General features: G+C 38.6%; 1 protein-coding gene and 1 long non-coding RNA gene across 5 annotated transcripts in view; one reads left to right on the top strand and one right to left on the bottom strand.

The window, feature by feature from the left end:
* znf516 (zinc finger protein 516) overlaps window positions 1-2,694 on the top strand; it is a 36,450-nt gene extending 33,756 nt beyond the window's left edge. For 3 of the 4 annotated variants that reach the window (XM_026289980.1, XM_026289981.1, XM_026289982.1), the window contains exon 5: window positions 474-2,694. In XM_026289980.1, coding sequence (XP_026145765.1) covers window positions 474-646 — 173 coding nt within the window. In that variant the 3' untranslated portion in view covers window positions 647-2,694. The remainder of the gene's footprint in view (window positions 1-473) is intronic. The other variant, XM_026289983.1, reaches the window with a different exon arrangement.
* LOC113120102 (uncharacterized) overlaps window positions 1-17,604 on the bottom strand; it is a 38,181-nt gene extending 20,577 nt beyond the window's left edge. The window contains exons 1-2 of the long non-coding RNA XR_003294547.1: window positions 16,613-17,604; window positions 7,705-7,783 (exon numbers count right to left, since the gene is read on the bottom strand). This is a non-coding gene — a long non-coding RNA (uncharacterized LOC113120102). The remainder of the gene's footprint in view (window positions 1-7,704; window positions 7,784-16,612) is intronic.
* Window positions 17,605-20,853: the final 3,249 nt, after the last annotated feature.

The raw sequence follows: 20,853 nt of genomic DNA, 5'->3' as shown, positions 1-20,853 counted from the left end.
GTGTTGAGCCCCAAACAGACATGGGCAGAAGGAGAAACTAGGTCTGTGTGTGGTTGTCAAGTTCGCCTCTCCTCTCAAAACTCGATATGCCCAGTCTTTCGACATCTACCGTCGGTGTGACGTCTTATTGCTCAGGGGAAGGCAGGGAGGCAGAGATTCCTGTGTCTGTGAGTTTGTGTGTTTGTACGAACAGCTGACAGAAACAGAAAACAAAAGGCTGACGTCCCCTCGGGGGGAACAGTCAACCGTCTCCATATGGCATGTCATCAGCCCATCAATCATGCCGCGCCCCTCCCCCCACCTTCCCAACCTGCCTCTGTTCTTTCCTCTTGAAACGGGAAGGCAGCGCTCTCAAAGCCAGCCCTCCAACATCACTGCCACGTCACCTCTCCTCTCTGGTTCCAGCCTCAGCTTTGCTCTCACCTTGGGGTCCAGGCTCTGACCCCATCTTGTTTTTTGTGTGTCCGTTTCAGGTGAGCGACCTTTCCAGTGCCGATACTGTCCTTACAGCGCCTCGCAGAAAGGTAACCTGAAGACCCATGTCCAGACTGTGCACCGTCTAACCTTCGACAACGCGCAGTACCCGGACAGGAGACTCCACCAAGCCCCTACCAATGAACCCACGGACCCTTCCGGATCTCACTGAGCATGCCTACCTCCTCATGACCAGCTCAAATGAGGGCTGAAACCTATAAAAGGTCCATCAAAAATACTTTGATGCACAAATACGGCATTAGAGGAAGACTTAACGTAACGTACGGCATTGGATTTGTTCGTGTTTTTTAGTGTAGTTGGACTTTCCATGTTTCCTTTTTATTTTCTCCCTACACAAAGCTCTAGATTGAACTAAAATGGGGGACACAAGTTTACACCTCCTATATCCAGAGACTTACGAAACACTTGAGGGCTAAAGCCTTGACAACACGAGGTCAGAGCTGATGGAGTAGGACAGTGAGCTGCGTTCTCAAACCCAAGGACTTCAGCTGATCCCCTAAACTTGAAATGCTGCCTCCGAGTTCCGCGATTGACTAGTTGTTTAAAACAAAATAGCCTTAGTGCGCAACGAGTGTAGTTTGTGTGTGTGTGCGTGTGTGTGCAATTGTGTTTTCCACATTCTACTTCTCAGGACTTGAGTTAGACGCAATTCCAAAGCCTGCATTTGTTCACACAAGTTTGTAACTGCACGCAAAGGAGACATGCAGTGAAATTCATTACTTAGTTTTGTTGATTATAAGCATATATATTTGGTTGAGTGTGTTTTGTCACTGGTTGGGCAACACTTGGCACTATCATCAAAATATGTCCTGAACACCTTTTGTATTGTGTTAAACTTGGAATTTAAAGTATTTATGTTAGCGCAGCTGTAATGTTACATAGGTTTCCTTTTGCGTCGAGTGTCATATTCATAACCATCTCTATGAAGATTTTAAGGTAAAGACACATGCCATATTTTGCATTAGTGTCATCTGATTGGTCCAACAAAGTCAGAAATATTATTTGTGTCTGCGCTTACTTTTTTGATGTAGCCTACACAAGTATTTTGTTTCTTTTTTTTTTTATCAAACATGTTTGCCTCAGTGGATTCTGAATAATAATATCCCCCCCAAAAAGAAGAAAACTTAATTCAATGGCGCATCAGGTCTCAAAGCCATGATAAAATGCTCGAGTGTTTGATGAAGGATCTATTTTCATCTTAAGTTGCTTGGAGTTGCAAGTTGTCTGTGTAATCATTTAAATTATTGCATAATAGAGAGACTAGTAATTAGCGCAAGACTAGATTGGGGGGATTTAGTGTGTTTTATAATGTTACTTATAAAGCTTTAGAATGCCATATTTTTTAGAGGTTGAAAACTTAAAAGCAAAGAAATTCTTGGCCATATATTTCTATGATTGTTGTATATGGTAATTAGGGTATTTATGGAGATAGTCCTGAACAGCTGTGTACCTTAAATTGCATTTAGATATGTAAAACAGTCAAAAATGAACATTTATCTAGAGCATTTATTTTGCCTAAATCCTTGTGTTGGAAACTAAGCCAAGAAAACTGATCCTACATTGCGAATTTTGTTTTAGAAGAACCTCCAGTGTGAATTTGTTATGATGCTCAGAGGTCAAACTGAATGTTGCAGGTTCTAAGCAGCAGCAGTGACCCAGGAACTGAGAGTTATTGCAAACGTGGTCCTATCACTGCTGCCCTTGAGCAAGGCACTTAACCCTTGGTCGCTCTATAGGGACTCCGTGTTCCTGCAATTGAAGTCTAGGAAGTTGCAGTTGCATTGGATGAAATGTGACTGCTATTTGTAATTTACTAACAGCAAATCAACTTTTAAAATTTGTCCTAGGACACAAGAAACATGAATAGCTTTTCCTGTTAGCTTTTTAATGAATTTAAACCCCTTAAGTACTAGAGCAGAAGACCTAAGAAAACTAAATACCATTTTTTGAATTAATTTGCAATTGGATAGTTTTTTTCTTTCTTTATGTAACACTATTAATTTTGTGGTTTGAATAGAAGTAGTAGTTGAATGTATTTTGTGTGGTTAAAAGTTTTTTCTTCCCTCCACATATATTTTGTTCAATGAAGTACACAAAACCTGTTGACTGTCATCCTCAAATCATCTCCAACTCATACATTGTCCATTGTTGAAGTTTTGAATTAAACTTAAATTAAACTTTACCTTAAATTAAACTTTACCTTTGGTCTAAATGGTATTAATATTATTATAAATGGTGCTAATATTCACCTAGGCCAATGTTTCCCAAGCAGGGCTAAAGAATGATTAAGATGTAGTTTAATTTGTAGACAAATCTGTGTTTTTTGTTTTGTTTTTTTCTTTCTAGGAATAATTTCTTAATTTGCAAACACGTGTCCCATTTGAAGCATGTGGCTCCTCTGCTGGCTTTAAAGACTGATTATAGTGAGATGCGAAATCATTCACATTAAGTGGCTTACTTCGCTACTATATAGTATGCAAAAATACAGTATGTGAAAATCTAAGTATGCAATTACTATGCGATTTTGGATGCTGTTCTCGAATCAGTTGCGTAATGATTCAACGACTCAATCATAACAAATAACAACAGTTGGTGCCACCTGCTGGTGTACAAGAAAGAGTCACTGAAATTTGAAATGTTCAAATGCCTATTAAAAAAAATACTATAGCGAAAAGCTTTCTGTTACTTTATATACATGTTTGTTTATAGAGCAACGTCACACTTGTAATTGAGTAGTTTGAGTAGTAGTCGGAATACATTTCTGTTTTGACTACATAAAAAAGGCTGGGGAAACATTGGTCTAGACAGTGTATTCATGCCCACTGTCATCCAAGATATTGCATTGCAGCATAGGGATACTGCATTCTACAGTAGGGATCCAGTGTAACCATATTTAAAGGTATTAAATATCTAAAACACACACATTAGCCAAATTATAATATGCCCTTAATTGCATTATACTCAAACAGACATATCTTTTTCTCTCTGACCTCTCTCTGTCGTGTGTGTTCACTTACATTAGTACTGAAGTCCTTTGCATTGAAATGGCTGCTAATTGCATTGATCTCCTCTTGTGCATGCATAGCTACTGCAGCTGCTCTGTGCTGTGACAAATGACTTGGGGATTACACTGCTAAACAACTGCAGGAGTCTGTCTGATCTATAGCCACACAATAGACCTCTGCCCAGAAACAAACCTCTGTGGTGCGCTGTTCAAGATCATAGTAGTATATGCAATTAAAAGTAAAAGGCAAGGTATGAATTTAGGTTCTCATTAAAAAAGAGAGAAACACTTTTATTGCTCTTTCATAACTCAGGAAACTAATGGAGTCCTTATTATTTCATTTACATTTCCCAAAAACCTCCTGTTTCAGCAAGAAAATGCTTCAACGCTAGTTATTTAAACATGTCTCCTTTGTTAGCTCCAGTTGTACTATCGAGAAATTAAACTGCCCCTGCAACAGGACTAAATGAATTGCTTTTGCTGGTGCAGTTCAATTGGTCAATGGTAAAATCTGATTCATGCATTAAAAACTCAGTGCCTGTAATCAGACTAGATTTAAAGGGCAAGAGGCCAACCATCTTTGGGGCATTCAGATGGGATTGTGATCCACTTTACTGGGCACTTCTCTGTGGGTCAGAGACAAACCGTAGAGTTGTCACAGAAAAACGAAGGATGCTGTCACTGTCATCAGAGGTGAGTAGAAAAGAAGTGCTTGTGTGTATTTGTGTGTGTGAGTGGGCCCCGATCGCCACGCGACAAAAAGGCCAGAGAAAATTACAACACTTCAAGTGTTTCCGACACCCCGACAGTGTCTGCGGCGGGAAATATGTAAATACGCTGCTAATCAAACGATCTGGAATTGCAAATGCCACAGCGAGGTTATGACCCAAAGCCTTGCTAATGGAGGGTTTAGGGCACCGGCGGAGCAGGTTGGAGTGACGGGTACCGCGGGGTTGAGAGCGCAGAGCGGACCCCTGGCGGACGACCTCTGCCTGCAGGCCCCTCACTATGCTGACAGTAATGAATGGAGAGAGCTGTTTATGCATATCAACGATTATTTACAGCCAAACAGCTAAGAGAGCGAATGCTAGTCATCAGGGACGCAGACACTCGAAAGGCTGGTGGCCAAGAAAATGAAGTCTCTCGATGAGGCGGCTTTCGGTAATGGATGGAGTGATATTCTCCAAACACAAAATGTGCTGGCTAAAATGACAAAAATAAAGACATTTTAACTAAAAGACATTGAAAAGTCTGATTAACGTTTAAAATTTTATTTATATCTCTCATTTGTAAAAAAAAATAAATAAAACTTAAAATAAAAACATAATGAATAAATAAATTGATTCTTTGAGTTATCTTAAAGTCACATGAGTACTTCAGAACATAAAAAGTGATTAGGGATGAACAGGTACATCAATAACAAATACTTATTTTTTTTTATTTATTTTTTTCAGTTACAATTAATCAGTGTTTATTCAATATTTTATTGTGCATGCTAATTTCCCCTATTTTTTATTTTTTCTTACCTTTACATTATGCTCAATCTAATCTCAATCTTTAAAAACACTAATAATGTGATGCCTAAATTAATTTGAACCATTTAAAACAACTGTCAATTTTTAGTGTTTTAATTTATTGAATTTAATTTCAGCCATTTATCGGCTTAAATTGTTTTACATTTTTAAAGAGTCCTTTATTTGTACCATCTAAAGCTCACCTAAAGTTCATTTTTAAAAACAATAATAATTTTTAACACTTTTAAATATAATCTTTAAGTAAATTTCAAAATGACTGTAAAATTTCTATATAATGTTATGATTCTAAAATTCTTTTGTAGCATTTAGAATTATTTGTAGTGCTTTATTTTTGTTCATTTTGCTTTGTTTTCCCTAACATACTTAAACTAGAGTCAGGTACATATATAGGCTACCTTAAAGAAGAACAATCCCAATCTAACATATTAACCTGTCCTGTATATTTTCCGACAGCTAGCAGCCTTTGTCTTTTAGCGTCATTGTCAAAGCTTTATGGCTCTGTGTGATTCGTGACTCATATCACCAAAGGAGAGAATTAAACCATATCTAAAGTATGCTAATCAGAAGCTTTTCAGTAGGTCTGCACTCTCAAAAGTGCAAATGGTTCCCAGGACATCCAGTGACATTTAACATCGCCTTCACTAATTTGTGCTTAATAGGCAAAAAGTGATTAGCATTAACATTAAAGACATTTCATACATCCCCCTTCCCCATTAATTGTCTTTTTTTAACTGATACTTAACAGTTGATGTATGTTAGCTGGATTCTACAGCTTAAACTAATGCTACGCTTTTGGCAGAAATCCTTCAGAAGTATACCAAGAGTACCAGTATAGTCTGTTTTGTGACAAAAGGACAAAATAGCAAGGAGAAACAGAACATTTTAAAGAAGCTGTTTAAAGTAAATCCTGTAATACAGGGCCCGGGATATCAGTCAGGCGCTCTAAATAGACCATCCAGTGTACGACTAAAGCTACTAGAGTGGGATTAGTCAAAAGAGAGCTAATTCTACAGCTCTTCCAGTTTGCCCAACAGATTCATGTGTCATTTGGTCATCTAGACCAGTTAAGATGAATGGACGAGCGAGGTTATGAACATTCTCATGGACCATTTATAACTCTCATGTCCTCTTCTGTCAACGGTGGTCTCTAAGCTGATGGCACAAAGATCTCTTACAATGTCCTAGAACTGATGTTCTCAAAGTCAGAGTGGTGTAAGGACAATGGTTCAATCACTTCGCCTTCAACACAAACAACTCTTCAACCTTCTCTACACTCATGGGAAATGGGCAGCGCCAATGATGACGGACAGTCCAATCTTCCAACCAGACACCTCTAAGAAGGACATGACTCTGGCCCACTACCTTTGGCCCAGCCAGAGCTGAAGGTGATAAATGTATATTGGCAAAGTGTCTGTGCCAATGCTATTAGCCTGAAGGCTTAAACTCCTGTATAATTTTCTTTAGGGACTTCTTTATAGGCAGAGCCCGCAGTATTGGCAACTGTGATAGGAAGACTCGACTCTCCAAGACCAAGTGGAGTGGAATTTCTGATTAGGCCTCTTCCCATGCATCGAGCCAGTAATGAGCGAGAAGAAGAATGAAAGCTCTCTAAACAAACAGTGACGTTAACAATAGCATAAGTAGAAGTGCTGATGTGTTTAACTAGATATTTAGAAGACAAATGATGAATGGCCTTTGGCAACAGTGACTGTCTTAGAAGCACGTTGCCCACCATTAGTGGGACCAAAAAGAAGTGCAATACACTGTTTTCAAACATGTTTCCAGAACACTTCCACCCCGTCAATCATTGGTCAACAAACAGATAGCCCCGCTCCCAAACTCACACCATTGGTCGAGCTAGTGTTGCTATGTCAGGGTGGTAGGCTTCTTAAACAGTAATTTTTTTTTTTTTTTTTTCAGAAAACAACACCCATTAATTTTGCATTTTATACTAATATATATATTAAAACCAAGCATCGTTATATATACTTTAATATATTAACTCTTTATATTTTTCAAAGGTGTGTAAAATGTAGGCTACTTAACATTCATGGTCTCGTGCTTTTACGTGCCTTCGACTTATTCCCACCCCCCTTCTCTTTTACAAGGAACAGTTACAGACTTTGTCAGTCCTTAGATAAATACCGGCAAGAAGAAGAAGAAGAAAAAAGAAAAAAGAAAAAAACGAGTAATTTGAGTCTTTTGTAATACACTTGACAATCATGCTGGAATCTTTCACCCCAGAAATGCTAATTACTCACAGCGGGAAACAGTTATGGAGAAGGGCGCAGGAGTTTAATGTATTCCAGTGTTGCCGTAAAGTCGACAAAGCGGAGCATTTGCGTGCCTCTCCTTTGCCCAAATACCTTAATCCAAATGCTGAAGGATTATTGTTAATGGGAGAACCTTTAATGAACCAAGAGTGACTTTATGAAGGTGAACTGAACCTACGGCTATATAACGACCATCATTGCACTTGAGTTTACGGTTGTCTTCCGCGGATTAAAAGCTCCGTAATGACGTACATTAAATTGCAAAGCTGAAGTTTATGAAACAAACATGACGCTCCAACTTCTTAAAACATTATTCCAGTCCAAGTATGCTCTAAGTAAAGGGATATCAAATGTATAAATAGAAAAACTATCAAAGAAACGTTAGGTTAAGACTTACCGCAAAACTTTTCTGTAATGGTAGTCTGCTTCTTCTAAGTGCTCGTACTGGATCTGGCGAGCACACAGCTTGGCTTATTCTAGACAGAGAAACTGGATAAAATTAATATAAAGCAATCATGTCAACCTGTATTGAAATATTTAACTAAAAATTCTATTATTTTTGTATAGAGTGACATTTCCTCAAAATGAGCCAGCAGTGCCTTATCGACAGTTATTGATGCGACCAGCAGATGGCGCGCTGCGGTAAGCAGAGAGCCCTGGAGCGGCTTAAATCTGAGGGCTGGAGGTATTTTCAGACAATGCTTCCTCCAGAAATTTCTTCTCGGAGAGGTCAGCAATCGTTGTGCAGTTTGCAGAAAAGCACCAGCAAGATTTATTATTATTATTACTATTATTATTATTCATTCACGGTTTACATTTAATTTATTGTATGATATTTGCTGATTATTGAGACATTTAGTGATGGACAGAATTGGCAGATAGCCATGTTTGTCATCACCTCTAAGTGTGTTTATTTAAAAATGTATTTCCTATAGAATGTTCCTTCTATCTATCCATCTGTCTTATCCCTCTTATTTACATGAAACCTAGCTTTCTCATCTTTCCAGCCCCCCTTTCCCTCCCTTCTCCACGGCAGCGGACGGGAGAAACAGCCCGAGCGGGCGGCGTGTCAGATCGGCTGAGCGTCAGCGTGTCAGGACCCAGCTCACTGGCAGTGTCAGTCAGACATGGGTTTAACAGACACGGATCATAGACGGCCCTGCCAGCTAGAGAAGACCGCGAGTTCCAGCGCTCAGGGCTCAGGGAGTAGATACCGTTACAGGGGCATATGTTCTTTGGCAGCCCAGTCAACTCAGACACTCGCCCTCTCTCTTGTTGACTCAGCCAGCTGGTGGTGGAAGAGATGGGCAGCCGGATGATTAGAATGACAGGCATCTCGCTCTGTGAAAGGCAGACTGAGAGTCCAGGGCCTCACACACGCACACAAACACACACTCGCGGACTCATGTAAACCTAGAGCGAGCAAAAGGGGGAGACAGAGAGGATGAGAGAAAGAAAGGGACAGAGGGGCAGAGGCCTCACACATAGCAGAAGCTACACAAATACAGAGCTTAACAGCGGGTCAGGGGAGCGGGCGAAGAACAAGGAGAGAGACGGAGTCCTCACATGTCCCTTTTCATCAAAATTTGATGTGACAGCTCTTGAAGACATTCCTGTTTTTGCTGTTACAAACACTCCAAATGTGTAGCTCAATACACTTCCTACTATGTATTGTCAGCAAATATCACACAATACATTTATATCACTAAGTAAGTCAGCCATTTGTGTCAACTAAAAGCTGGCCCGTTCTCCCGTCGCTCTGATAATAGGCACCGTAATTGATCCTGCATCGGGTTATTGATGTCTGGATCAATTAGCTTTAAACTGGCTATGTTCGAGGTATTCATTTTAGGCAACAATCTGCCTTTATAATACTGCACATTAATCATTAGTAAATGCCACTTAACACAAGGTTAATTACACTCTTAACGACTCTCATAACCATTTTGAAGCTGAGAGCTCTTGTATGTGTAATTTGCTCGTCATAATCTCAAGCATAGTACATTTTAAGTGGCTGATTGATGGACAGGAAATAGAATCTGCCCATCGTTTTAAAAGATAATAGAACACCTTATACAAGGAGGTCAGACTGCGGGAACAGACGGCAGGTAAAAGAGGGAGTTCACGCTCACGCTAAAATGTAAGTTTGCAGGTTTCATTTTTGGAAATGTCAGAGGTAAAACTGAAGCCAGGGAACTTTTTCGTCACTCATTCCCAAACTCACAGTCATGGAAAATCTGGATGTTGGGGATCTCTTATGAAATGCTGGTTTTCAGGTCTGGAAATTTCTATAGTTAATAAACAGTTTTCTAAATATCATGACTAGAAGGCAGCCATAATGAAGCTCAATCTCTGAGTGAGTCATTCTTGCAAGTTGGATCTTTTCAATTAATTGCCCAAACCAGTTCTCAGGTGATTCATCAATGAATCAGCATGAATCAAAATAATTTAAATTCCACCCCACCCTCACCACCAAGCCAGGCAGAAAAAAAAAAATCAATGCTGTTGTTCAGCCTAAAACTTGTTCAATATGAGCATGAAGCTTGTTTGATTTGTGAGTGAATTATTCTTTTGTGTCAGTTCAGGTCAATAAATCAGTCAAACTGTTTCACAAATTATTCAAAATGATTCACTAGTGGATAAGTCTGAATCAAAGTGATTTATTAAAAATGTATTCATAAATAAGTGAAGTGAAGTGAAGTGTGGCCAAGTATGGTGACCCATACTCGGAATATGTGCTCTGCATTTAACCTATCCGAGTGCACACGCACAAACACATCATGAACACACCCAGAGCAGGTAAATAATAATTCATAATAATAATATAATATAATACATATATAGATAATATAACATATATGATAATAATAAATAAATAATAATCACAAATTCATGTATTGGAAAACATGGGAACCCCAGGCTTTTTCCTGGCCTGGAAAAAAACCTGCTCTGCAGATCTAGCCATTGTTGAGCATACAACTGGCAGAAAAGTTTGACTTTTGAGCAAATAATTATTTTAACCTCTTTTTTTTTTATCAACCAGACTTAATGATTCTTGATCCATTCCATCTGAATTAAAAAATATCTTTAAAAATCACCAGAAATGACTGGAAAGGTCCTGTACTATACAATAAATGAATCAATCCTGAGTGACCAAAATTCAATCAGCATTGATAGCAACTTGGCACATCACTATAGAACGCGCCATCAGAGGTGTGGCTTATTCAATCAGAATCAAAATTATTTGTAAATATGTAATAGACCATGTAACAGACCTCGCGTTTACTTTAGCTTTAGTAAGGTCGCAGCTCACACACATCCATCTCGTAATCTGAAGATTTATACACTTTGCTCATTGACTGGGGCATTGTTTCAGCTCGACCCAACTTCTGCTGGCTTCAGATGAAAACTATCGATTTAAAGTCAGTTTACAGTGGATTTCATTTGTTTGGAAGCGTGAAAGCTGTTAATGCATTGTAATATCGGCATAAACAGGAAACGCTACCTCGCACGTCGTAACCCTGTTTCACTACTGCTCCAGGGGCCGCTAATGGCAGCATAGAGTTAATCTGAAAAATATGTCCATGAATCAAAAACAGATTGATCGACTCCTTCATTTGAGCAACATATTACAAGGGCACGGTGAGTCTGTGTACGGTTCACTTCCAGATTAACTACCTTTTTAAAAGGTGCAACTGCGGTCCATCTCTCCAGGGTAAAACTGAAGAATGGCAAAAGGACAAATGAATTCTGGTAACCTTGATATTCTGGCGGATTCAAGAAACACACTTGCATTCCTAGCATTTACAACCCCCCCCCCCCACGCCTCCTCGTTCTCTTTCATGCACACACTGACACACACGATTCAGGCCTGCGTTCGCACCTTGCACGTTTTCATTATGCGAGGCTAAGTGGGCGGCACGCTAGTCCTCCCCCTCGCACTCGCTGCCATCTTTATATGATATTTTGGGTAATAATCACTGCTATCAGGCCATCCTCTCTCTCTTTGTTTCATTTCCTGTTCATCGGCAGGCACGCCGCCTCTCTCCGCTCATCCCTCTTCACAGCTTTGTGTAGCACGGGGCCTTTACAATAGAGAGGCGAGGCAGAGGAGGCGTGCGGTTGGCACAGCGTGTCATTAACTCTTTACTGTTGCCGCAGAGCCAGACAGCAATCTGACTTACTGCACACGATTACACCAGGCCCCTCTCCGTAGCCTAACAGTATTTATTAACATGTCCCTCCCTGTCACCTATCAACAGGTACTTAAAGGCCTTTCACCTCGTGGAGCACTTAGCTGTAAGAGGAACACCTGTGTTAATGTGTCACTCCCAAGCTATTTCTGCGAGTTAAAAGGCAGCTATTGTGTCGAATGATAGCGCACGACCCATCTGTAACAATGGAGAAAAGCAGGTGTACGAGCCGTTGCTGTGATAGACCAACAAAACTGGTGAAAGTAAGAAATAATGGATAATTGCTTCATTTAAACGGTGTTGTGAAATGATCAAGTGAAACCTCTGAAGTGCTACTCTTTAGAGCTGAATGCAAAATTGTTGTAAATATTAGTATATGGAATGGTGATGTACAGGCATTATCTCAACATAAGCATTGAACTAAAGGGGGCTTGAATTAGCAATGCCTCAGTTGTCATCATACAAAACTGCAATTGACCAATCAGAATCAAGTATTCCAGAGGTGAAGGTCATTCGTTGTGCAATTCTCAATACCATCAGCACTAATTTTTGTAAGGTATACTTTGTATGCAAACTGTTCAAAGGTCACAGAGAGAATCTTTCTCTACTTAATAATAAATGTGTTTATTCATTTATTCTGAATAAATAAGAAGAGCATTGTACTGCCGGGTCTTTATCTGATGATTTTTTAATCACCAGCGCTGGAAAATGTCAGTAGGTCTAAAACAAAAAGAAATATTTCAAATGTACACAGGGAATGTGAGAATGGTTTTGAAATATTTCAGCTGGCCCCGGATCGTTTGCCATTTTCACCTTCTTGAGCTTGTCAAGATTGGCAGCATTAAAACAAATGACCAAACAAGCCGTGTGGAGGAGAGAAATTTGACAGACAGGAACTGATTTCCACTCCGTACTACGATTTAGACATTTTACAGGTTTTCACACTCCAGATTATAATTATGCTCTGCTGTAAAATATTTTACTGGCTAGATCTTGCTATGATCAAAATGACTGTTTGTTTGACAGGAGGAGTGTTCAGGAAACCTGTCTGAAAATGTTATTATTTTTCTATTTAGACTGGTAACACCAGCATAAATATCACACTCTTTAAAATTATAACTTACCTACTGGATTTTCAATGTGGTCTCAGGCTTTTGAATCCCATTTACTATCTTTAACTGAAGCTGTATTTTATAAAAAAAATAAATAAATAAAACAAACCATGAAATTATTGTAAAGACGTGACTCGCTCTCTTCAGGCTGTGAGAGAAAGAAAAGAGACTCGTTCATTTCTGATATGCACCGTATAATACAGAAACGCTTCAAACTGAAAGGTGAAAAGCATACGAGGCATATTGCGAACAATAAAACACCCTGCCTGCAGACCATAGGTGAATATACATGTCTTGAGAACAAAAAAAAGCAAGAGATTTTGGTGTGAACGCCGACACCATATTTTGGCATTCTACATGTGTGAATTGTCTGTCCTATCTGCTCGTCTCGAGGGACAACAGGACAGGTGGCCATCATAACCGAAACAGATGCTGAAGAGAAGCAGTGCTGATGAGATTCTCTGGCTACTGAGAGAAAAGGGAAGTGGAGATGAAGTCAGCACTTTTGTTCTACTTCATACACGGTCAAGGCCGCCATGTTGAGGCACGTGTAAACTCTCGTTCCCCTGTGACAAAACGAGAAAAATAGCTCTCGGCAAAATGCACGCTTCTTCTTTTTTCCCCCTCTTGGAAGAAGGGATTTGGTTTTTTGTCTGTTTAACATATGAGGGTGTTTCTCCAGCATAAAAGGCTGTTTCTGAGAGGAGTTATGAGAGTAGGCAATACTGAATAGATCGTTTGCACCATAAAATGTCTCCTTTGTTTGAATGGAAGGCTAACAACAATGCAAAGCACAACAGAACAAAGTGAGGTATTTTCTCCCTCTGATGAGGAGAGGGATTGTACTGCATACAAAAAAAAAAAAAAAGATTTCTATAGCAACGCAGGATTCAGAATCTTAAAGTCTTATTTTTCTGCATACAGCAGAACTTGATTACACAATGAAAGGTGCTAATTTAAGAGATGCATTTACATGCTAACAATCCTTTCATTCAACAGTCGCGATTCAGATGATCTATATCTCTTTTGAGCTAGGCATTTGAATCGCATGAAACAAAAGAGATACACAATAGTGTATGATGTCGCATAGACTAATGGGATTTATTTTCAAAAGAACAAAAAGCACAGGGACAGTCGTTTCAGAAGAACATTGTGTGTGGAAATAAAGAAAAGGGGCCGGACTACAATACGTAATCGCTCGTGAAAAATTTGTAAACGTTAGGCCTGTCGCGATTATTTACATGCATTGCGATTTCAGATGTTAACTCGATTCACATATTGGCATCCAAAATATGGGAATTTTACACAAACATCAAATTAAATGCCAATTTTATATGTGTCACGCAAAGAGCTTCAGATTCAATTTTGTATTATAATTATAAGTGGATGTTACAATGGTAAAACCAAAAAACATGACAAGAGTGTCAAAAACAACAACAAAAAACAACTATAATTTAAAAAATAAAATGATAAATTAAGATTCACTGGAGATTAAATGATTAACTGCACTCTTATAAATTAATGAGTAGTGAAATTGATTTAATTAGGACTGACATAAATTACTTAGGCAATATATTGATTATGCATCTGTACTTCTCAATATAATAATGACAATTATTTGTTATTTTTATCATTATATATTTATTATTTATGTATACACAACTAAATAATTATGAATTAATTTAACCAAATGTCAAAGCATAAATATTATTTAAATGGCATGTTAAAAAATCTATAACATAACGTTATTATTTTAAATGATATTATAGGAAATGCTTTATATTTTTTTATAAATTAATTACTTTCATATCATCTGAGATTGTACAAAGCCTTTAAAGAAATCATATTTTATTAATGCTTCCAGCATGACTAAAATAATTTTTTGTACGCCAATGAAATGCTCGCAAAAATGTCATAGTTGCACCAGCCACAGCAGCTCTGAGTTCTCCTGCATTGTTTTCTATCAGCGTACAGTGTTGTTTTGCAGCTTTACTGGGGTGTAGTCTGTGCTGATTAATTAGGAGAGCTGTAGGCTGGCGTTGGAGAGGAATGCAGCCGAGGTGATGAATATTAGTGTCTTCTCTAGTGTTAAGTTTGAATTAATCATCTCACGGCTGGCGAGCCGAGCCACAGTCCAGCGGCTTTACTGCTACAGTCCCACAAAGAGAATGTATTGCATCAGTCCAGCATGCTACACTGCACCCCTAAATGTTTGCTTCCCTCTTTTCCTTTTTCGGACAAAAGGCAAGAAACGGCAGAGAATACAGCGATGGGGAGAGACGCAGAGGGCCACACAAGAGGAATAGCTTGGAGACGCTCTTCACAGTTTATCATCTCGCTTGGCTTTCAGAGGATTGTTAGAGGGGAAACTGAGATCAGGAGCCTTCTAGCCACGAATGTCCAATTTGGAGGCCGCTGCTTGTACGTACTGATGACTACAAAATACTAGCAGCTGTTCTCACACCATTTCCTCCCTATTGGCTTTTTCCCGCTCACGCTGCTCTTCCCTGTCTCTCTCTCTCTCTCTCTCCCCTCCAGCGCTCTGCGGTGATAGATAGACATATGTCTGCGACACCAAAGTGCCTATCTGGCCCTGGTGTGTCAGCTCACCTTTATCAAAGCATGCACAGGTATATCCAGCTGCCATGGCTCATTACACCACCGCAGCGTGCTTGAAATGTTTGAGCTGCTTCTGTCGCACCCCTCCCTCTACATCCCTCCCCCCCAACCCATCACCCCTGCGCTCTACTAACTTTGTAGCACCCGAGCTAAAGGAGACAATTGAACGAAGGCCATTAGACAGCGGCAGAAGAAAAAATGGGCGCCGGTGAGTGATGGATGTTAGCACAGCCGCTCTGGCTGAGGGCAGGTGATCGGCGCTAACGAGGGAGCCATCAGGCCCCGTTCTGACAGATGGGGACGTGGCGGCTAATATTGGCAGGCGATTGACAGCGAGCGCGGTGATTAGCGTCGCTTAAAGCCCCCCCTTACCTCTCACAGCCTGCCCCTCCTTGCACGGAGACTGACCGCTGGATGACACCAGCTGATTGTATTGATGGAGGGACAAAAGGGCAGAACAGTACAGAGTTTTCTCTGGGAAAATTTGTGCTGGATTATGTGCCAGATAATAGTTTAAAATGTCGCTTGTGCATTTTTTTTTTTTTTTTTTACATTCCAAGTGTGAAAGCTTATAATAATAATGTATAATGTAAAATAAAATAATAAAAAAAAGGACAAAGGAAACTTTCAAAAATGATATTTAAAAAGAAATTATACATGCACATAATTTATTCGTAAAAATATTTCAATATTTTAATTGTAATTAATTTATTTGTTTAAATGTTTTAGTGTTTTTGTATTTTTTTAATGTTTAATTTGTAAATTCAGAAATTTAAACTTTTACCAACAATAAAAAATTACAATATTTTAAAGATTTTATTTGCACATACTAAATGTGCAAATCAAATATTTAAAATGTAATATATATATATATATATATATATATATATATATATATATATATATATATATATATATATATATATATATATATATATATAGTATTTTTTCTAACTAAAAGTAAATGTTTCTAAATTAACATATAATTATTAAAAAACAATGCTTTTTAATGAAACTTTAGGTGAATTATAACATATAACATCTCTAAATATGTAAAGACTGAAAACTTTTTCCCAAATTCCATCTCTAAAACATGTTCAAAACTCCCTTTTCCTGATCCTCTCCATGTGTTTTTGCAGTCCATCCATTACCCTCATGTGCTAGGCTACCAAAACTCCTTTACTCATCCGATTATCCATCCATCCATCACCCGCTCTCCAAAATTGTATCAAAACAATGAGGCAATAATGATCTAAACCCTCTGTTAGTGTGCTGGACCCACTACAATGAGACCGGCGCTGTACCGTTCATGGCCTGCGGACACGCAGATCTATAATAAATCCTTCAGCGCTAGTGTGCTGTTCCGTAGGAGCTGGTTCACCTTGTTAAGAGCTAACAAACAGCCTTGGGCCTCCTGGTTAGCTGCACAACTCCATAAGTCATCTGATGAAGAGCCCATGTCTGATACCAGCACAACAGCAAGACAACCACTCCATCTTTACCTGCAAGAGAAGGCTTCAGTTATGGCCCTGCTAAAGCACTTTTCTATGGTTAGCATTTCAAATGTAAAGTATGAATACATCGCAAGAGCTAACAACATCTATTATGTTAAAATCCTAAACCGTCAGTGCATTGAACTTTTCACTAGAAGGGAGCTCTGAATAAATCATTATGACAATGAAAACAAAAATGACACTACATTTCCAGTCTAACTTTGTACAAACAAAAAAGTACTAAGAGTGTTTTGGACATGGTAGTATACCAAGGTAATATCGGAGTGTGCAACTAAGCAGCACTTTGTGAGACTACAAGATGAATTTTATTGAACTGAAGCCCTGGCGCTATTTTGTTGGTCAGTGAATCAGTCTAAACTATTTACGCTCTGATCTGTGGTGCCTCCTAATGAGGCAGATACCTTAAACCAGTCGTATTTGTCTCTTTTAGTTTGAGGCAGATAGGATGACATTGACTTGGGAACGGCCTCTGAAAATGCCAGACATGGAGCCATTTTGGGTTCGGATCAATGGCGTAATCTGGTGCCTTGGAGACTGTGAACTTCCTCTTGCTTGTTTGGGTCAAAGGGGAAGACAAACAGAAAGCATTTCAGTTTTAAAACCTACACTTATATACTCTCTATACAATTCACATACGCTTATAAGAGAGAATGCATGTTGTATGTAGACATCATAATTTCCAATTAAACTCAGTTCAAGTTGAATGTCTTTGTGGCGAAGAGGAAGGAAATGTCATTTCTTTCCAATGGCTACTGGAAATGTTTAATATGGTATTCGGTAAGAACTGGTGGTCGCATAGTTTAAAGAAGGCCAACAGGACCCGATACTGCATGGATGGCTGTATTAGTATTTATCTCTTCTTATAAAGCGATAAGCAATGAGGCTGTATTACAATCATTTTACCTAAGGCACCTCCCTTAACAGTGGTAAAAAAAAAAAATCATAAATAATAATAATAAACATTTCTTCCACCAAGTGCTTTAGCCAAAATGGGTAGTTTTTGGCAGCAACTTGATGCATTAAAGATGAGTTGTTGAGAAAAAAAAACTGAGTTATCTTAAAAATGACTGATAAATTGGCAGAACATGAATTCTTTTTTTAACTACAGACTTCAGTTCAAAACAAAAATATTATTTCAATATTATTATGATATGTAGTTTTATATGACATTACTTTGACATTTGGGCGAATATTGTGGGTCGAGCTATCTTCAGATTCAAGTAATTCACAAAATATTTAATATCTGTGAAGCTAAACATATGATACAAAAAATATTGTGTTTATTTGCATTATATGGCAGTTTAATACAACTTATCCAGTTAAAATACACAAAACTATCAGTTTTAAAATACTTATCTATAAAATTTTATTCTTTATGTGTTACAGATGATCATTTAACAGGTGGTTTCTGACCAAAGCGTCTTACTAACTTCATGAACGTTAAGCAACAGTCACCTTACTTATTTGTTTTAGAAGAAATACATCTGTTGAGACTGGCTTTAATTAAAATATTGCGTATTTAATCATGTTACATGAAATGCTGATGATCATCTATTGCTCAGCTGTGTTTATAGAAACATTCTGTGGGTGGAGAATAAAAGGGCTTTGAGTTTTAGCTTCACCTCTCTTTCTCTCAGGGCTTTAATTGGGATGTGTGCAGGCTGACACTCAAATGCTGCGTGGGTGATTTGAGGCGAAGAGTATGATATCACCTTCTCACAAACACACACTAAGAGACGGAGCGAGAGAGGCTGCAGGCGCTCCAGTGGACAGCGGCTCTCATAAATCCAGCTGTGTGTGATTTGTGCTAAAGCATTGTTATGAAACTCAGTTCGTGGAAATAGAGGACAGCGTTGAGAAAAAAAAGGGAAGAGAAAATACGACACAGAAATCAAAGATATCCATCAAATTAACACATCAATTGCTTGATTGTAATCTCCCCAGCACTGCACCGCAAACACTTGCTCTGCCACCGACGGGCACAGAGCTGTGATTTATCAATGCAAAGCTAATAGCATCAATATGAATCTAACTAAAAATCAATATTTCATTACTAAATTGTTGGAGGGAATGAAGAGGGATGAGAGGGGTGGGATGGTTCTCCTGGGTGAGAGCATCTGGAGTTCATTGTGACACGATGAGTGATGCGTGACTCTGGGGCGCTGGGAGAGGACACGGGGAGGACAGCAGGCCGGAGTCCTACCACAGCCAGGATGCTGCGTCTCAGACTCTTACCCTGCGCTGTCTCCGTCATACCTTTGTTCCTTTTGCCTCTTTATCACTCTATTTCTTATGCATTTTTAAAAAGGCGTAAAAGCACACTTCTTTTATTAATGCATTGACTCACATTGAAAATAATGAAAATAATCAAATTGGTGTAGGGTGCTTTTTCTTTTACTTTCTTCTAAACCTGATTTTATCCTCCCAAACGTGATCTCATAGGTGTCTTGTATAGTGTGGTTCTATCTAGAGGTGACTTACACTTTGTTGAGGGGGCTTCTTGATGCTTTAAGTGGTATAAAACATGAGCAAAGAAAAAAAAAAGATTTTTATTTATTATTATTATTATTATTTTACAAGTACATTTTTAAGTGCAAAATAGAGAAAGATAGATTTTAGTTTTCGCCCGGAATTTTGTATTTAATGAACAAATCTTTTCAGATTACTAAAGTTATCAGTTATTTTTGAGAGAAGTTCATTTTGAAGCATTCCTTTTTTACACACACACACACACACACACACACACACACACACAAAATTAAATATCTGTATCAGTTAAATAAACTATATATTATAAAATGTTTCTGAAGAAAAAAATCAAACCTCAGTTGGTTTGAAACGTCTGGATCATGCAAATATGCATTTTAATATTTGGGTAGACACTGAAAAAGATCAACATTCAGCGAGATCTAAAATGTAGACCCCTTTACTAGCACTCTCATAAGAAAACATCACGCTTTTGACTTTTACTCTGCACCACCAAAACGCCACACTTGTGCAATGTTCAACTCGGTCCAGAGGATTCGACTTTAACCAAGGCTAAAAGTTTAAATGTTAACATGATATGAATGAAAATTATGCCAGCATTTATGCATTACTATTGTTTACTTTTTATCTTGTATTTTCTGTCGAAGACAAAAGGAGTTTTATTTCACAAAGCATTATAAAAGTATTCTTTAAATTTAAAGACAAAGCTGCCTTTCTCTAGCAAAGTTTCTTCATCTTTACCAGTAAAAGAGAGCACCACTATGCAACTGTATCAAGGTGCACAAATATTTAAGGGTTCACCTTGAAGATTCTGTCAGTACGGTGATATTCTGCATTTATGAACATGAAGATCACCCTGATTTCACACATCCTTTTTTCTCTCACTCTCTGTTGCTCTACAGTATGTTCAACATTCGCTGATTGCACCTCAGGATTTTTTTTTTCAGATATTAAAGTGTTTGCAGTCAGTATTGAATCACTGGAGAATCCTCTTTTTACTGTTTTGCTGCCTGCGTTTTCTTGTCTGCGCCGCTGTAAAGTGTTAATACAGAAAGATCTGAGACTGGAAACCCGGCCTTAGAACTCTCCTTTCAATTCAACGCTAACGATCAGACGCTCTGATACACGCACGATTAGCCATAGCGTATGAAATGGTAGGCAGAAGCCTCTTTGCCCCTCGTTGCTTCCCTATGAACCATAGCAGCATCTATTTTGCCATTCCTCCACTCTTCAAACGCCAAACATTTAGACTATTTACCATTTAAATGATCGCCGTTTTTTATCTAGCTGCCTGTGAGAGTGCTTTCGACATGCACAGATTGACATGCCTATGTTTTTAATGCCTCGGGGCAAACCCTCTGGAGTTTAAAACCAACAGACTTTCTGCTAGTGCTGAGAAAACAGCATTTGATCTCTAAAGGAGCAGCAGCCACACTAATGATGATATGCAAGCGCTAGCTAACTTTTCGCAGGGAGGAAGAAGAAGAAGAGAGAGTGTGAAGAAGAAAAAACGCAAAGTATGACAACTCCCAAAGGTGAGATCCGTGCCAATGATTTGTTTGCTCTTCCTTCAAGGCTTCAAGAATTCGTTTATTTTTCCTGATATATTTCCATCCTATTA

Source organism: Carassius auratus, chromosome 19, assembly GCF_003368295.1.
Source record: "Carassius auratus strain Wakin chromosome 19, ASM336829v1, whole genome shotgun sequence".
Lineage (NCBI taxonomy): Eukaryota > Metazoa > Chordata > Actinopteri > Cypriniformes > Cyprinidae > Carassius > Carassius auratus.
The sequence above is the reverse complement of the archived record's forward strand: the minus strand, read 5'-3'. Positions and strand labels throughout refer to the sequence as shown.